This window comes from Schistocerca nitens, chromosome 5 (assembly GCF_023898315.1).
Source record: "Schistocerca nitens isolate TAMUIC-IGC-003100 chromosome 5, iqSchNite1.1, whole genome shotgun sequence".
In the NCBI taxonomy this organism is placed as follows: domain Eukaryota; kingdom Metazoa; phylum Arthropoda; class Insecta; order Orthoptera; family Acrididae; genus Schistocerca; species Schistocerca nitens.
The window spans coordinates 574,583,129-574,603,393 of record NC_064618.1 but is presented as its reverse complement, the minus strand read 5'-3'; the positions used below and the strand labels follow the sequence as shown (position 1 = coordinate 574,603,393).

At 37.2% G+C, this 20,265-nt stretch overlaps 1 protein-coding gene across 1 annotated transcript in view; it reads right to left on the bottom strand.

The window, feature by feature from the left end:
- Positions 1–20,213, bottom strand: part of LOC126259729 (ubiquitin-related modifier 1) — a 60,678-nt gene extending 40,465 nt beyond the window's left edge. The window contains exon 1 of the mRNA XM_049956710.1: positions 20,026–20,213. Coding sequence (XP_049812667.1) covers positions 20,026–20,069 — 44 coding nt within the window. The 5' untranslated portion in view covers positions 20,070–20,213. The remainder of the gene's footprint in view (positions 1–20,025) is intronic.
- Positions 20,214–20,265: the final 52 nt, after the last annotated feature.

Genomic DNA, 20,265 nt, shown 5'->3' with positions numbered 1-20,265 from the left:
ACTTCATCTGCAAATGTCAGATGGTACGATTTCTTTCCTGTAGTTGTGATTCCTGGGTTCTCCTAATCTTGTCTTCTACAGGCATGTTCTAAAGTTTCTTCAAACTGTAAATAACTTGGTTGAGATCAGATCTCCTCCTTTAACGCTTCTCCAAATGTTAAATTTTTCACCAAATTTTTTTCAGATTTCTGGTTCCATTTATGAATCATACTCATTAAGGTTTAAAGACTGATGCTAACGCTGCACAACACTTTGACATAAATGGGAATTACATGCACATCTTTCTGATAGCACACCTTACCAGCAACTCTCCCCTTAGTATTTCTGTGCCAAATGTGATGCATCTTTCCTAAATCAATTTTAATATAATATCTCCACTTCTGTGTACTACCTGGCCAGGTAGCCACATGTTAATGCAACCACTTCCGGGGCAGGGAGGTATGCTGGCCCCACATCAAAACCGTCCAGCAGATTAACAAGGGGCTGGTGTGCTGGCCAGCCTTGGACGTGGTTTTTAGGCAGTTTCCCACATCCCACAAGGTGAATATACTGGGCTGGTTCCCAAGTTTCGCCTCAGGTACATGCTACGCATACACTTTCTCACACTAGCATACAGGATGTACTCTACATGCAGAGAGATTGGGTACACTGCTTCTGTCCTGGGTGGGAGGGTGAAAGGGGGGAGGGGGGTGAATAGCAGACTCATGACCTTGGCTGTTTGTTCTGCTTAAATACTTACTTGAAATACTTACTTGGTGTCAGCATCTGTATAATGATCACATTCTATACAAATACAATTTAGTATTCCTATTTTGAACAGACTACATAATTTCATCTGGGTGGTTGTTTTTGGTACATCTTGATACAACACTACAATTTAATGGTGTTTCTTATCTGAACATGGTTTTTAAAGTTTTAAATATTGCTTTAGTGTTTTGAAAGTACAAACATAATGTTAGTACCAGTCGCATGCTGAATCCCATCCCGTATATCCCATATTGTGTAACAATGCACTTCTGCTTCTGCTTGCAGAATAGGCTATGAAGTAAGCACGTAGAGCCTCAGCTACAGATGTGACTGACTGATGCCCAGCCCCTACTACCCAACTCCCTAAAATGTCAACCACAATGTTATTTTAATCAAAGTGTTGTAGAGGTAGTATTAAAAGTGTGTAAATAATTTCCATGCCAAATATGGCCAAACATGACACACATTTCCAAATCAATACAATTGTTACATATGGACTTATTGAAATAACTGTCCAAATGTAGATCAAATATTAAGCAACATATATATTTGTACAACATTTGTACAAGTGAAAATGAAGTATTAACATGAAAATAAAATTCAAAAGTTAAACAATGGAAACTCCAGGTTAAAAATCAACAATATAAGGGAAAAGATAGACTGCTAGTCACTGTAAAGATGACATGTACGACATGCTGAATTGTAGAGAGGCATGGCAAAAAAACTGTTACACAATTAACTTTTGGCCAAAGCCTTCTTCAGAAAAGGAAATGTGTGTGCACGCACATGCACACGTTCATTACACAAGCAAGTACACCTCACACCCATATTATTGCTGTCTCTGGCAGTGAGAATAAGACCAAGCTGCCAAAGATGGCATTCGTGTGTATGAGATGTGCTTACTTATATGTAAAATCCAGTTGGGCAGGCATGGCCATAATGAGGGAGTGCATTCACTTTACGCAGAAAGAGCTGGACAAGAATGCGCAAACTTTGCTCCCATGCCACCTGCATATGGCACAGGCACTACCAGCATACACATGGAAATGGGTGGAGTGCAACTCTTACACTGATAATGAGGTACAGAAACGATATGATACCACAAAACAGCTCAGCAAATTTGCCACTGTCAGGAGCTCCAAAGGCCAACAAAGAGGCAAGTAACACCAGAGCTATTGCAAATATGATAAAGAAAGTACTGGATTCAGCTACAACTTCAGACCTCATGAAAGTATGAGCATCATACCCATCGCAAGGACTATACTGAAATGGAAAATTATTAATGGCATTGAGGAAGCAAAGGAAGAAATGGAGATCAGGTGGGAAACACGCAGGGTCATCAACAAGTCTGTGTTTCTGAAAGCGTACATGATTGCAATGGAACGAGAGATTATCCAATCACTGAGAGATGATGTTGACACGCCGGCTGGGGTGGCCGAGCGGTTCTAGGCACTACAGTCTGGAACCGCGCGACCGCTACAGTTGCAGGTTCGAATCCTGCCTCGGGCATGGGTGTGTGTGATGTCCTTAGGTTAGTTAGGTTTAAGTAGTTCTAAGTTCTAGGGGACTGATGACCTCAGAAGTTAAGTCCCATAGTGCTCAGAGCCATTTTTTTATGTTGACACTATGGCCTTTCCATCAGATGGAGGGAGTGCAATGCTGGTGATGTACAGCGACAACTATTATCATAAAATTGGCTCACTGCTACAGGGTCTGACCTATAGAAAGCTCAAGAAGGATGCAACCACTATGGCGACCAGTGACTCTACTGAAGAGCTCAGGTCTACCAGAGGACGTGAAGAAGTGGTCATTTTCCAGGGTACCAGTGATGCCACACCTGTATGGACTGACCAAAATCCACAAGGTTATCTCTTTGTAGCCATGTGTCCTTAACTACTTTCACCACATCAGCCGAGTTCTTAACGTGTCCCATATGGGATTTTAGAAGTGTTGCAAGATATTTGGCTAGTTCACAAGGAAGGGGTGCCCACAAAGCCAATACTCAACACCATTAATTCACACAATTATGGACTAGCTAAATATCTTGCAACACTTCTAAAATCCCTTATGGGACATATTAAGAACTCAGCCAATGTGGTGAAATTAGTTAAGGACACATACCTACAAAGAGATGACATGCTAGTGAGTTTCAACATTATATCACCATTCATAAAATTACCTCTGTAAGATTCCTTGGCAATCAGTCTCAACATTTTGAGACATAGTTAGTTTTAAACATGCAATGATGAACACCAACTCCAAGTGCAATGGGGAATTTTATGTGTAGCCATGGGATCCCCATTGGGTCCAGGGATAACAGATCTCAACCTGGAACACATTGAGGATGTAGCTCTTCAAAGTGCTAGCCAGAAACTCAAGCACTTCTTCCGCTATGCTGATGAAGCTTTTGTAGTATGGGAGCATAGAAGACAGGTAGTGGATCAGTTTCTGGATAACTTCAAAAGGAACCATCAAAACGTTTCTTTCTGTATGGAAATAAAGGAGACTGTTTTACCTCCCTTTCTTAGACATACTAATGAAGAAGGAGGCAGTTGGTACACTAGACCATTCAGTACATAGGAACAAGACCTGCACAGACCTATACCTATATGCAACAAGCTGCCACCACACAGGGCAACGGCAGACAGTGCTTACCATCCTGGTACAAAGGACATGAGACATTTGCAATAAAGAAAGCCTCCCAGCCGAACTACAACAATACAGGAAAGTGTTTTGTAAAAATTGGTAGTGAAGCACAGACAGCAGGGCTTTCAAGAAGAGAAAAGTAGTAGCAAACTGGAAAGAGGAAGAAGACAAGAGACTCACTTTCTCCCATGTTTCGGACCACTTTCAGCAAGAACTGTGAGGCTACTTGAAAAAACAATGTAAAAGCCGTCTTCTGACTACTGCTGAAGATGAGAGTGTGGCTCTGCGAAAGACCCATTAAACTGAACCTACCTGGAATCTACAGCATCATCTGTGAATGTAGCCAACACCACACTGGTTAAACACAGTGCTGTATTACAAAATGCTGTGAGAAGCACATCAGATATTTGTGATTGGGGCATGTAGAGAAATCAGCAATAGCAGAGTATGGAAACAAAGAAGACTACATTTTTGGCTTTGAGAACACCAAGGTGCTACACCAAGCAACTGGCTATTGGGGCAGCATTATGAAGGAATACACTGAAATACAGATTCATGAGAAACTGGTCAAAAGGGATGAAGGATACTACCTGAGTGTGGCACAGAACCTTGCACTAGCAGCAATACGACAAGAGATCACCCAGCACCATCCCCCTCCCCCCTCATAAGATATGGCAGGAATACTCAGTCAGACATGATAGCACACTGGCTACCCTCAGCACCGCAACCTCCCCCTCCGCCTCACCACCCACACAGTACGCAGTACCCAGTGCTGTAAGTTGAGGGGGGGAGCTACATCTGCAATATCTTGACATTTTGCCAGAACAGAACATGATGAATATGACACACTTCGAAACATATTGGTATTTAGCATTGCCACCCAGCTTGAAACATGAAAGCTTTCATCAACATGGCCTTTCAATTTTTAGATATTGTTTTAGTGTCCCAAAACTTCAAACATGGTGTTAGTACCAGTATTTGTGTGAATTAGGTGTGTTTTCTCCCATCCTGTATATCCTGCATCATCTAGCAAAGCACTTCTGCTTATGCCTGCAGAATGGGCAGCACAGTGAGTATGAGGACCCCTGGAAACAGCCACAACTGGCTGATGTCCTGCCCCTACCACTCAATCACTGAAATGTCAATCACAAAGTTATTTTAATTGAAGTAATGTACAGACGGTATGGAAAGTTCTGGCAGAATATAAAAAATGTAGGAGTGACTTACTGAACAGTAGAAGTGTTGAGTCTTTGACAGGCACACACAAAGGAATGAAAACCTCACTAGCTTTTGGAAGAATACTCTCTTGGAAGTTTTCACTCTTCTTTATTTGCCTGTCAATGTCTCAATGCTTCTATTCAGTGACTTCTTTCCTTTAGTTCTAAGTTATTTATGAAATGTAGTTGAGAATAGTGGAGGATATTTTAGGACTTGGTAGCTCATTTCTTAATCATTTGTTCTCAAAAGATAGAGGCCTAAAGATAATGGCGGTCTGTGCTAAATCTAAAACTTTTTTTTATTACTTCTTAATAACAAAACAAGGGCAAGAGCCAATAACATGACGTGCTTAGGATTTCATAGCATTAACATTACATTTATCGTTTTCCATTGATCTATTGGAGAGGAGTCTCTGGGATGTGGATTTTTTCCCCCCTCAGATACATGGATAATGTACAATTCTAATGCAGACAGAGTTATGAGCTATAATCCTTGTGAAGATATTCTTCGATGGAGGAGTTGGCCATCAGGAAGTTCTTTTATTCACTCTGAAACCGATCTTTATCACTTACAAGACCTTTGATATGCTCTAGTAAGTTATTGAATGTATGAGTACCCATGTATTTGACTCCTTTTTGTACTAATGTTAAGCTTTTATAGTCCTTATACAGATTGTTTTTATTTCTGGTATTATAATTATGTTTTGCACTATTTTGTGTAAAAAGAGACATGTTGGAAATGACAAAGGACATCAACGAGTATATGTACTGAGAAGTAGTAGTTAGAATACCAAGTTTCTTAAAGAGGTCTCTGCATGTTGATCTAGGACTGACATCAGATATAATTCTAATGACTTGTTTCTGAATTTTGAAAATGTTCTCTTTGTGAGTTTCTCCAAAAGATGATTCCATGACTCATTAGTGAATGGAAGTAGGCCGAATAAACTAACTTCTTCATTTTTAAATCACCTATTTCTACTATCATGCATACTGCAAATGTAGCTGAACTAAGGTGTTTCATTAAGTCTAGAGAGTGAGTTTTCCAATTTAGGTTGTGGTCAATTTGTAGCACTAAAAATTTGACACTGTCTACAGCTTTAATTTCATTGTTTGAATACAATATACTTATAGGGTCAGGTATTCTTTGTTAGGTACTAAACTGTATGTACTGGGTCTTGTCAAAATTCAGTGACAACCCATTTGCTGTGAACCACCCATTGATACTTACAAATATTTCATTAGCCAATTGCTCAGTGAGATCACAGGTACCATGTTTTTATACCAATACTTGTATCATCTGCAAATAGGACAAAATTTTCATTTTGTGGTATTGCATATGGAAGGTCATTAATATATAATAAGAACAACATGGGACCTAAAATAGAGCCCCGGGGCACCCCTTGTCTGATGGTTTCATATTTCGAATGACTATTGTTATGCGGTAAGCCTGATACAGACACATACTATTTTCTATTAAAAAGATAGGATGAGAACCATGGGCCTGCTACTCCTGTTATCCCATAATATTTTAACTTTTGTATAAGGACATCACGCTTAACACAATCAAAAGCTTTAGCCAGGTCACAGAATATTCCAAGTGGTAATAACTTTTGATTTATTGACTCTAATATATCATCTGTAAAGTGAATATAGATTGATCAGTTGACAATCCTTTCCAAAAGCCAAACTGATTGCGAATGAGAATATTTTTCTGTACTAAGTGTTTACAAAGTCTATTGTACATAACCCTTTCAAACACTTTTGAAAATATTGCCAATAATGAAATGGGACGGAACTTTCCACTGATGATTTGTCTCCTTTTTTTGTGTAATGGTTTGACAATAGCGTATTTAAGCCTATCTGGAAAAGTACCACTGTGGAGGGATTCATTACATAAGTAACTCAGTATGTCACAAAGTTCAAAGGAGCAACGTTTAATTATGGTAGTGCTTATTTCATAATAACCACTGGAAAATTTGTTTTTAAGAGAGCTAATAATATTAGAAATCTCTTTCGGTGAGGTAGGATATAGTTGAGTTTTGTCAAACTTCTGCGGAAATGCATTTTTTAAATATTTTAAGCTGTCTTCTGAGGAACTATGCAAAACTAAGTTGCCTGCTACTGAAAGGAAAAAATTGTTGAAAGTGTCTGGAATTTTGGAGGTATCTCTAGTAAACTCATTATTTACATTTAACATAATTTCCTCATTTGCCTGATTAGTTTTTCCTGTTTCATTTTTTACTATGTTCCATATAGTTTTTATCTTGTTATTAGAGTCATTTATTTTTTGTTGAAAATAAATACATTTTGATGTTCTGATTACTTTGTTCAGAATTTTACAATATAATTTATAATGTGATTTAGCTCTGTAGTCATTGTTTTCTCTTGATATTAAGTACAGTCTTCTTTTTGTCTTGCAAGATACTTTTATTTCATTTGCAATCCAAGGTTTTGAAACATTTAATCTATTTGCTTTGATTACTTTCTTAGGGCAACATTTAATCTATTTGCTTTGATTACTTTCTTAGGGCAGCAGTTTTCAATGTGACCTATGACCGTTTTAGAGAAATGGTTATCTTTTTCATTTATCCCGAGTGAGTTGTATACATCTTTCCTGTATGTATTCCTCAAACAGTTTTTTATACCTTCAATTCCTGTTTCATTTATCATATGTATAGTTTCCCACTTCATTTTATTAGTTGAATCAGACCTCACTATATGAGGGCAATCCACAAAGTACATTACGTTTTGGAATTAAAAATAAATAAAGTATTGGAATTTTTTTTTATTATATACAGATGAAAGCCACACTTAAATACTACTTTTCTACATAGTTGCCATTTAAATTAAGGTACTTATCGTAGCGATGGACGAGCTTGGAAATTCCTTCGTCGTAAAATTCGGCCGCATGCGCCTTCAACCACGTGGTTACCTCTTTTGGGACAGAAAAGGTGTGATTTTTGTGGATTTCCTGAAAAGAGGCACTACAATAAACTCTCAAAGGTATTGCCAAACTCTGCACAACCTCAGAAGAGCAATACAAAACAAGCGCAGGGGAAAGTAGGGCCCAAAGATCTTGCTGATTCACGACAACGCCCGGGCCCACACGGCAAATGCCACTCGTGAAGTTCTCGAATCTTTTAAGTGGGAGTTGTTTCCTCATCCGCCGTACAGTCCCGACCTGGCACCGAGCGACTTCCACTTATTCCCAGCAATGAAGAAGTGGTTGGCTATGCAGCTTTTTGATGATGACGCACAGCTTCAAGAAGAGGTAACCACGTGGTTGAAGGCGCAGGTGGCCGAATTTTACGACGAAGGAATTTCCAAGCTCGTCCATCGCTACGATAAGTGCCTTAATTTAAATGGCAACTATGTAGAAAAGTAGTATTTAAGTGTGGCTTTCATCTGTATATAATAAAAAAAATTTCCAATACTTTATTTATTTTCAATTCCAAAACGTAATGTACTTTGTGGATAGCCCTCGTATTAAATGTAAGCAACTGGCCACCTTGATCTAAAAGGTCATTAAATATTGGATTTACACTATGATTTGCTAGTGTGGTAGTATCTATGAAAATGTTATCAATATCAGTGCTGCTGGTACCCATAACCCTGGTTGGGAACTGTACTAAGGGAATGAGATTATAAGAAGTGGTAAGAGGCTCCAGTATGGATCTTGAGTATCTATCCCCCAGAAAATTTAAATTAAAATCTCCACTTAGTATGAGTTCATTATTTTTAGAAGATACGAAATTTAACACTGCATCAATCTGTTTAGTGATTAGCTGGAAATTACCAATTGGAGCGCTGTATATTGTTACTATAATTATTTTTCTTTCGTGTGTTTCTACTTGTGTGGCACATGCTTCAAAATGCTGATCACTACAGTATTTAAGAATGTCAATGTTTTTATAATTGCAACCCTTTCTAATGTAAGTGGCAACTCCTCCTTTCTCCATCTCTTTTCTACAATACTTAGAAGCTAACGTATACACTTCCATATTAAGCATTTCAATTTCACTACCTAAATGACATTCAGAAATACAAATAATATCAACAGGATTTGTAGACTGTAGCTCATCTAAACAGATACGAAATTCATTAATTTTGAATTTTAAACCTCTGATATTTTGTCTTCACAAATATTATGCTTAACATTTTCAGTTGCATCTTGTTTCAATATTGAATGTGTAGATAATGAGCTTAACCTAAAAAAAGAACTACTTCCACGAGTTGCAGTGTCCCCCCCTTAAAGAATTTGCTAGTGTCCAAAATTAAAGCGACAAACCGCTTTTTCCCGATGTCATATCTAATTTACGGTATAATCACACAAAATGTCAACAATGTCCATACAATCGTGTTCTGTACAGAAGATGGCATTCTGGTAAATGGACAACCACGTCAACGATAACGTCAGGGCACCCATCAAATGAGGTAGTGTTTGCCGGATAGTCCCACATCCACAATCGCTGTGTACACAGTCACAGATGGTGCAATATGGCACAAAGAAGACACCTACCACACACTCTGTGCAAGAGGGCCATAAGAAGAATGGTTGCAGGACAGTCGCAAACTGATGTGGCCCGAAGGCTTAATGCAATACTTGACCTCATAGATGGTTGATGTTTTCTTGGATACTGCACATATGGCATGGGCTGTTCGCTCTCCCAATTTGAATCCCATAGAGAATGTCTGGGATGCGCTAGGGAGACAGGTTGCATAATGTCAGCATCCACCGATCACTCTCCAAGACTTGAAAGCAGCTCTGCAGGAAGAATGGACATTATTGCCTCAACATGAGACTGATGACATCACTCATAGCATGTCCCATCGCTGTCATGCCTGTACTGCAACTAGACATGGCAACACCCTATGCTGAGCACATTAACCAGTTGTCGGAATGTGTGCTCAAATCCGTTAAGTTGGAAAAAAAAACTAAGAACATTTTTCTCTACTGATAAGCATGTTGCAGTTGTTTAAATTCTGTGTTCTTTACATTGTTTCTACTTTACTACTGTGTGTTTACATTGTTTTGTGGCAAAATAAATGTAACTTTACAAAATTTCTGTCTGTTGCTTGAATTTTGGACACCAGTGTAATTTCGAGGTTAGAAAGAAAAGAATGCAAGCTCAGAATTCAATATATTGACATTGAGGTCATTACATAAAGAGAATATGTTATTTTAGACCAGCCAGGGTAGGAAACTTGTGAAGGGATTTAGATAAATTGGCAGAAACCTTACAAAGGTATCTAGATTCGATTCGATTAGATTAGTACTAGTTCCATGGATCATGAATACGATGTTTCGTAATGATGTGGAACGAGTCAAATTTTCCAATACATGACATAATTAAGTTAATTTAACAACATACTTAAGTTAATATAACAACTTTTTTATTTCTTGCTTTTTTTATTTTTTTATTTTTTTTTCAATAATTTTTTTCTTTTTTTTCTTAATTTATATCTAAAAATTCCTCTATGGAGTAGAAGGAGCTGTCATTCAGAAATTCTTTTAATTTCTTCTTAAATACTTGTTGGTTATCTGCCAGACTTTTGATACTATTTGGTAAGTGACCAAAGACTTTAGTGCCAGTATAATTCACCCCTTTCTGTGCCAAAGTTAGATTTAATCTTGAATAGTGAAGATCATCCTTTCTCCTAGTATTGTAGTTATGCACACTGCTATTACTTTTGAATTGGGTTTGGTTGTTAATAACAAATTTCATAAGAGAGTATATATACTGAGAAGCTACTGTGAATATTCCTAGATCCTTAAATAAATGTCTGCAGGATGATCTTGGGTGGACTCCAGCTATTATTCTGATTACACGCTTTTGTGCAATAAATACTTTATTCCTCAGTCATGAATTACCCCAAAATATGATACCATATGAAAGCAATGAGTGAAAATAGGCGTAGTAAGCTAATTTACTAAGATGTTTATCACCAAAATTTGCAATGACCCTTATTGCATAAGTAGCTGAACTCAAATGTTTCAGCGGATCATCAATGTGTTCCTTCCAATTTAATCTCTCATCAATGGACACACCTAAAAATTTGGAATATTCTACCTTAGCTATATGCTTCTGATTAAGGTCTATATTTATTAATGGCGTCATACCATTCACTGTACGGAACTGTATGTACTGTGTCTTATCAAAATTCAGGGAGAGTCCGTTTACAAGGAATCACTTAGTAATTTTCTGTTTGTCAGGTGTGATTACTATACTTGTATCATCAGCAAAGAGAACTAACTTTGCCTCTTCATGAATATAGAATGGCAAGTCATTAATATATATTAAGAACAACAAAGGACCCAAGACTGACCCTTGTGGAACCCCATTCTTGATAGTTCCCCAGTTTGAGGAATGTGCTGATCTTTGCATATTATGAGAATTGCTTATTTCAACTTTCCGCACTCGTCCAGTTAGGTACGAATTGAGCCATTTGTGCACTGTCCCACTCATGCCACAATATTTGAGCTTGTCTAGCAGAATTTCATGATTTACACAATCAAAAGCCTTTGAGAGATCACAAAAAATACCAAAGGGTGGTGTTCGGTTATTCAGATCATTCAAAATTTGATTGGTGAAAGCATATATGGCATTTTCTGTTGAAAAACCTTTCTGGAAACCAAACTGACATTTTGTTAGTACTTCATTTTTACAGATATGTGAAGCTACTCTTTAATACATTACTTTCTCAAAAATTTTGGATAAAGCTGTTAGAAGGGAGATTGGATGGTAATTGTTGACATCAGATCTATCCCCCTTTTATGCAAAGGTATAACAATAGCATATTTCAGTCTATCAGGGAAAATGCCCTGTTCCAAAGAGCTATTACACAGGTGGCTGAGAATCTTACTTATCTGTTGAGAACAAGCTTTTAGTATTTTGCTGGAAATGTCATCAATTCCATGTGAGTTTTTGCTTTTAAGCAAGTTTATTATTTTCCTAATTCCAGAGGGAGAAGTGGGTGAGATTTCAATTGTATCAAATTGCATAGGTATGGCCTCTTCCATTAACAGCCTAGCATCTTCTAATGAACACCTGGATCCTACTATATCCACAACATTTAGAAAATGATTATTAAAAATATTTTCAACTTCTGACTTTTTGTTCGTAAAGTTTTCGTTCAATTTGATGGTAATACTGTCTTCCTGTGCTCTTGGTTGACCTGTTTCTCTTTTAATAATATTCCAAATTGTTTTAATTTTATTATCAGAGTTGCTGATTTCAGACATGATACACATACTTCTGGATTTTTTAATAACTTTTCTTAATATAACACGGTAGTTTTTATAATGTTTGATAGTTTCTGGGTCACTGCTCTTTCTTGCTGTCAGATACATTTCCCTTTTCCGGTTACAAGATATTTTTATACCCTTAGTAAGCCATGGTTTGTTACAAGATTTCTTACGAGTGTATTTAACTATTTTATTGGGAAAGCAGTTTTCAAATGCATTTACAAAAATGTCATGAAATAAATTATATTTTAAATTGGCATCAGGTTCACGGTACACCTCATCCCAGTCTAACTGCTGTAGGCTTTCCCTGAAATTTGCAATTGTTAAATCGCTGGCTGAACGTACTACTTTGGAGGACTGTTTAGTATTGCTGAATGGAGCTATGTCATATATTGTAACTAGCTGTGCACCATCATCAGAAAGACCATTCTCAACAGGCTGAGAATTTATCTGGTTAACTTATCTTGGTCTACAAAAAAGTTATCTATCAGTGAGCTGCTATCCTTTACCACCCGAGTAGGAAAATCAATAACGGGTGTCAAATTGAAAGAACCGAGTAATACTTCAAGGTCATTTTTCCTATTACCCTCTTTCAGAGAATCTACATTGAAGTCCCCACAAATAATAATTTGCTTCCCCCCGTCTGACAGATAGCACAACAAGGAGTCCAAATTTTTCAGAAATGGATGAAAATTTCCTGATGGGGACCTATATACAGTTACAATTATAAATGTGCCTTTATTTAATTTAAGCTCACAGGAACATGCTTCTATATCTTTCTCTACACAAAACTTTTTTGTTTCTATACTTTTTGCACAATGATAACTTTTGACATATATGGCAACTCCTCCTTTCTCCACGTTTTCTCTCATTACATGTGCAGAGAGCTTATATCCACTTACATTTAACTTATCCATATCAGTAACAATGTGATGCTCAGACAGGCATAGTATATCTATTTCATCCTCAGCTTCTAAATCTTCTAAACAAACCAGAAGCTCATCTATTTTATTCTTTAAACTCCAAATATTTTGATGAAATATACTTACATTATTTTTAATTATACTTTTATGAGAACCTTTCCTTATTCTAACATTTGCAGTACTCTCCTGTCCGAGTTTCTCATTGTGCTTAGGCCTAGTTCCTATACCAGTGGTCACAAGGTGTTCAGAGAGGCAGATTATGTCAACTGGGTTGCGTGACTTAAATTCCTCAATGCAATTACCTAGGACTGAGATACAACTTGGTGGAGATAAAATTTCTGGTGATTGGTGAAAATTTATAATTGACAGCTGTGATTGGTGATCCAATGTGCTAGAATTGTGCTGTTTAATTTCTTTCCTAAACTGAAGATTTGTTTCAATCCTGACCTCTCGTAGAACTTGACATCTTTCTGTCTTACCTATCCTAAAAAAGGTGCTGCTCCAACATCTGTAACCACTGGTATTTTACCATTCATGGCAGTGCCTCCCCCCCCCCCCTTAAATTTCCTGCTATTACCCCAGTCAGTTTCCCCTTCCCTTTCCTGTTGAGATGTAGGCTCTGCCTGGTATAGTCCCACCTACTGAGAGAATCAACAGGAACCACACCAATATGAGCCCCCGCACCCGACCCAAGCAGCCGTTCCAACTCCAAATTAGCTCTCCCAACAGAAGAGTTCAAATGAGGCCGGTCATGGCGTCTCAGGACAGATACAAATTCAACATTGGTGTGTCTCGATGCCGATGCAATCTTCACCAGGTCACACTCTATACTGTACCCAGGATCTCTGTCGTTGCTGTTCCCTGGCCCTCCCACAATAACCACGGTGTCTTCCCTGGTAAATCCTTTACAGAGTGAACCTAAATCCTCTGTCACCTGATCCAGACTAGCACTTGGTTTGAAAAAATTTGTGACCTGGTATTCTGATCCTAATTCCTCCTGTAGAAGTTGGCCTACACCTCTGTCATGAGAACTGCCTAACAACAAAACTTTCTTCCTTTTCGATGACTTTCCTACACTGTTTTTCAATTTCCTATTGAAAGTTTGTTGTGTCCTGTCTACACCTACCTCTGCTTGAGGCTCATCAGTTTCTAACTGAAGCAACAGGTCAAACTTATTTTTGACATTCACCACAAAACTGTCAGACTTAGTTCTAGGCCTGTTCCTTCTGTTACCTGTTGCCACTTCCCACCTCTCTTTGCCCTTCTCCCTCCTTAACCTGTCTGAACTCACTTCTCTTCACTATGGATTTTTGAATAATTATAAACATCACAACATTTGCTGATGGGTGGAAGGTTATTGGTGGTGGTGGTGGTGGTGGTGGTGGGAATACGTGAATAAACATTTTCCAGCGTGCATAGTGGCGCACAAGATATGATGTGCAGAATGCATTAGACGCTATGGAATATACATGTTCTGTGTTTGTTGATGTGGCAACGTAATATAATTTGGTAGTCAAATGTAATAATATGTGTTGTACAAATAAAACTTAAGTTTATTTTGTCCCTTACATAGTTGTTACCTGTCATTTAGCTGTGTTAATCTACATAAACTGCAACATGTTATGGGTCCAGGTACTGGATTAAAGTGAAATAATAAGCTTTAAGGTGACGTGTATTTGCGCAAAAGGTGCGCGGAAGTTCGTATAAACTTGGATTGTGTACACTATACAAAGAAGAAAATAACTGTACATTGAGTACAACACAGAAACCGCAAATAGAGCGGCTTGTAGGGCGTGAAAATTACGCGACCTGGAAATTTGCCATTGAGACGTATTTGCACATAGATGACTTATGGGATGTCATAAATGGTAAATTGGCACCTACAGAATCAAGTTTTGCTACTAAGGATCGGAAGTTAATTATGTTCACATAGAAAAGGCTATGTCAGCAAAGGAGGTATGGGACAAACTGAAAAACGCATTTGAAGATGGTGGTTTAACCAGAAAAGTAGGATTACTTCGTGAGCTGATAACTACAAGATTGAGTAAGTGTAAAAGTGTGGATGAATATGTGAATAAAATAATTTCATTCTCCAATCATCTGAGGAATATTGGTTTTGAAATTGCGGATGAATGGATTGGAACTTTATTGCTAGCTGGACTACCAGAGAAATCTTCGCCAATGATTATGGGTTTGGAAAGTTCGGGAATATCCATTACAGTGGATAGTGTTAAAGCAAAGATTCTACAGGAGGTGAAGAATGAACCAGATTCTAATGCTTCAAGAAAAGAAACAGTGTCAGCTTTACACTCTAAGTACAAGAAGAAGAAGCCAATAAGATGTTTCAGATGCCAGAAAATTGGACATATTGCTTTAAAGTGTAATGAAAAGTTAAGTATAAAAGAAAAGAAGCATGTTAATTCTAGTAGTACTGAGAGAAAGACTATCGATAAAGGTAAGGCATTTTCTGTTTTTACTCTTTAATGAAGCGAGTCACGCAGAATGGTTCCTAGATTCAGGGGCATCTGTGCACATTACCAAAGCTCCATCAGGTTTGTATGATGTTCAGTCAAGGACTGACCTTGGAATTTCTACAGTTGACAGATCTAAGTAAAGGTGTGAACTCGCAGGAAAAGTGGATTTTAATTTGCATGTGAAGGGGAAAAGGAAATTGTTACTGCTCATGATGTACATTATGTAAAGAATATTGCAACTAATTTGTTGTCAGTAAGCGAAATAGTACAGAAGGGTAACAAAGTTATCTTTGATATAGATGGAGCCAAAGTGATACTCTTGTGGTGATATTGTAGCTACTGCAAGTAATGTAACAGGTATTTACAATGTGAACACAGTTCAAAATAATGCTGAAACAGGAAATCACTCTGTTTATGCTGCAAAAGGTTTCTTGTGGCAAAGGAGACTTGGACGTTTGAATAGGAAAATTATGACTTTACTGAACAATATGGCAACTGGGATGGGAAATTATGGAATGAATAATGTTCAATGTGAGTTTTCAAGGGAAGCAGGCTAGATTGCCACTTAAATCGAGTCGGAGCAGATCTACCGAAGTCTTGCAACTCATACATTCAGATTTTTGTGGACCTATGGAGAATGAATCCTTCGGAGGTAGCTTCTATTTCCTGACATTCATAGACGATTTTTCTACATATGTGCATGTTTATTTTATAAGTAACAAGGATAAAGTGAGTGATGTATTTGTTGTTTATTGCAAAATAATGAAATATATGCTGCCCAAACAAGACAGACTGGGAAGAAAATTAAAATTATTAGATCAGACAATGGATCAGAATATGTAAACAGACGGTTAAAGGAACAGTTGAATGGAATGGATATTAGGCATCAGACTACCATTCGCTACAGTCCTTCTCAGAATGGAGTTGCAGAATGAGCCAACAGAACCATTGTAGAAAAGGCAAGTAGTATGTTAAGCGATGCTGAGCTACCTAAGTGTTTTTGGGCAGAGGCTGTGTCAACATCAGTGTATTTAATTAACAGATCACCTACCAAAGCTGTGAGACAAAAGATACCTTATGAAGTATGGACTGGGAAGAAACTGGATCTAAAGCACTTAAAAGTCTTTGGATGTGAAGCCCTGGTTCAGATTCCAAAACCATTAAGAGGAAAGTTGGATGCAAAATCTCAAAAATATATTTTTGTTGGCTACTGTGAGGATTCAAAAGGCTACAGATTTTATAATCCTGTGAATAAGAAGACAATACATAGTAGAGATGTATTTTTGGAGGATTATAGACCTAAAATAAAGAATAGTAGTCAAAATGACACAGTAATGCAATCAAGCATAATGTGTGATAGTGCTGAAACAGAGATGGAAACTGAAACAGAAGAAGACGAGAATAAAGAGGAAGCTGATGTGCTACCCGAGAATCAAATTGAGGAAGAAGATTCAACAGAGGAAGTCAGTTTAAGGCGGTCTTCACGTATAGTAAAACCAAAAGAATATCCAGATTATGAAATATATGCTGCCCAAACCATCAACAATGAACCAATCACAGCTGATAAAGTTTCAGCAAGTTCAAATGCTCAAGATTGAAAAAAGGCTGTTGAAAAGCAGCTGCAATCTTTTGTGGATAATGATACATATGAATGGGTTGGCGTGCTTGAAAATAAAAAGCCACTGAGAACAATATGGGTAGTTAAAGGATATTCCCAGAAAGAAGGAATAGATTACAATGAAACTTTCTTGCCAGTGGTGAAGTATTCATCATTAAGATACCTTTTAGCTCTGGCAGTAAAGGAAGACTTATTAATTCATCAAATGGATGTGAAAACAGCCTACCTGAATGGAAGACTGGAAGAGGAAACATATGTGATTCCACCTGATGGAATTAAGCGACCTTATAAAGGGAAAAGGAGAATTTGGCATTTGAAGAAAGGCATATATGGTTTAAAGCAAAGTGGGCATTGCTGGAATAAATGTTTGCATAAAAGTTTGATAAAACTAGGTATGTTACAGTCAAAGGCAGATTCCAGTATATATCATAAAAGAAGTAATGAAGAAATTGCAATCATGGCCATATGGGTAGATGATTCTTTTATTTTAACCAATAGTGAAAGCCAGATGGAGTTTTTAAAGAACAGTTACGGTCAGAATTTAATATGCATGATTTAAGGGAAATTAATCAATACTTAGGCATGAAGATTCTAAGAAGTGCCAACAGAGGAGAATTATCGATTGATCAATCTCTGTAAACAAGGAAGATCTTAGAAAAGTTCAATATGAAAAATTGTAAACCTGTTCCTACTCCTATGAAAAACAATGCAAAACTGCTAATAACCGATGATGACAAGAAATGTAAGGAAAGTGTACCCTATTTGGAAGCTGTAGGAAGTCTACTGTACTTATCACAGTCTTCCAGACCAGACATTGCATTTGCCACAAATGCAGAAAGCAAGTTTTGCAGTGATCTGAAAGAAAAGCACTGGATGGCAGTCAAGAGAATATTCAGATATTTAAATGGAACTGCTGATTATAAGTTAAAATATTCTGAAACTGGAAATGCAAATTTAGAAGGATACAGTGATGCAGGCTGGGGAAATGAGTTGGAAAGAAGATACTCCATCACTGCAAGTTGTTTTAGACTAATGGGAAGATTGATATCATGGTCTTGTAAGAGACAAAGAACTGTTGCTTTGAGTACTGTAGAAGCTAAATATATGGCCTTGTCCTCCACTATCCAAGAAGCTCTTTGGATCCATACACTGATGAGTGAAACAGAATCTCCTCCAACATTAAAGCCAACTGTGATATTTTGTGACAATATGGGAGCTATTAAACTTGCAAAAAATAATGTCACCAGTGTAAGATCCAAACATATTGACATAAGGCATCACTTTATAAGACATCATGTGGAACAGGGGAATATAATCCTCAGTTATCTATGCACGGAAGAAATGTTATGTTATCTCCTAACCAAACCTCTCAGTAAGGACAAATTTCAGAAGCTGGTGAAACATTATGGTGTTGAGTATCTGAAAAACATTTGTTCAAGGGGGAGTGTTGGGTATATGTGAAGAAACATTTTCCAGTGTGCATAGTGGTGCACAAGATATGATGTGCAGAGTGCATTAGAATCTATGGAATATATATGTCCCATGTTTGTTGATGGGGCAACATAATATAATTTGGTAGTCAAATGTATTAACGTGTGTTGTGCGAATAAAGCATAAGTTTGTTTTGTCCCTTAAATAGTTGTTACCTGTCATTTAGCTACATTAATCTGTATAAACTACAACAGGACAAATTTTGCACAGTGTCAGTCTTTATGGAGAGGAGTTCATCTACTATAATTACTTTAAATACACTACTAACACTACTTTTCTCGTAACTACAATGGTTAACAGACAAATTATGGATGTGTAATAGACAGGACAACTTTTTACCATGATCAAATGGTTTGTTAATCTCAAGTAGGACTTGGGGAATGTATTTACCAACCTGAGTTGGCCTCAAGAATCACAATGACACACTTAGTAGTTTCATACCACACTCCAGGAATATGTTTTCTGTCAGTGATTTTGGAACACCCTAAAGACTATCAAATGTAGCTTCTGTAGTGAAGGTATGATTCAACTGAGCATGTAGGTATACAAGGACATAAGCAATACTATTTAGTAGCAATTAACTTTTACCATGGAACGAACAATGATTTGCACATTGCATAGCTGATAGTAGACCATGTGGTCTAGTGAAGTGTTTAGATCCAATAAGCAAATTTAATGTACAAAGCCAAAACACGTATTTAAACAGATCAGAGTACTTACTGTAAGTGATAAATTTAACATCTGGGTGAATACAAACCTATCTACTAAGATATAACCATATGAAATAAGTTTTTTTGAACGAAATTTATATCTGAAGCATTCAGCAACCATTATGGGGAAGCCCAAAAATTTTATTAGGGTAATAACCATCCTTTAATTCACATACAGTATTCAAATGCAACATTTCACATTCCTCTGAAAAATAGTTTTTCCCCCTCTGTTATACGCCTCCATGCAAAAATTAAAGAGCACATTCTTTACTATAGAAATACTGAAATCTCAAGAAGCCCACTGTTAACACTGATACAGGAGTGAATGTATAGTAAAACGTTAGCAGCAGGCAGTCGTTTTGCTATTATCTCACAGGTACGTGCAAAGAGAAAAATGAATTACGAAAATAATAAATAAATAATGCTCGTAAAATATAATCTTGCCGGAATTTTCTTCGACTGTCGAGAGTTGTAAGAGTCACATGCTACTATTCGCTAGAGATTCAACACATGCTATTGACATCGCAGATTACGCTACCACACACTACACACTGATGATACGTAATGCCCTCCTATGCACAAATTTTCTAGAAGTGCTTCGCCGTTCATGAAGAGCAAGTCTATTTCTGTAGACAATCATAAAAGTTTCGTTGATGACATTCGTCCAGGAAGTCTGTATTACGTTGAAACTACAGAAAGATACACTACCGCTAGTAAAATGGTATTTTATCACACACAGAAGCATAAAATAACGACTGTGCACAGCGGCAGGGCAGAGCAAGATTAATATATATATATTGTAAGTACGACTAACACATTAGTATTACATTTTTCTTTTTTGGTAAAGTGACTTTTGGGAAATGTTAATAAGTGAACACAACGGTACTTCAAACGCAGGAGAAATGCGAAAAAATTACCCATGCCAATAAAATCAAGTCAGAAAAATTACATACCCAAACTCTAAAGTTAGACGAAGCGGCAAATTTGTATCTGCCATATTTTCACAATGATGACAACACAACGATAACACAGATGTACGTTGTTCCTCTAGGATTTTCCAAAACCTTCGTTTGAAAAAATATTTTTACTGACACATTAATGTTTCATATCAAATGTCAAGAAATGCACAAGTTACAAAGAAGTTTCTTCAATATAATCCTTCAAATTAAAAAAAAAATCTCATGGCACTACTG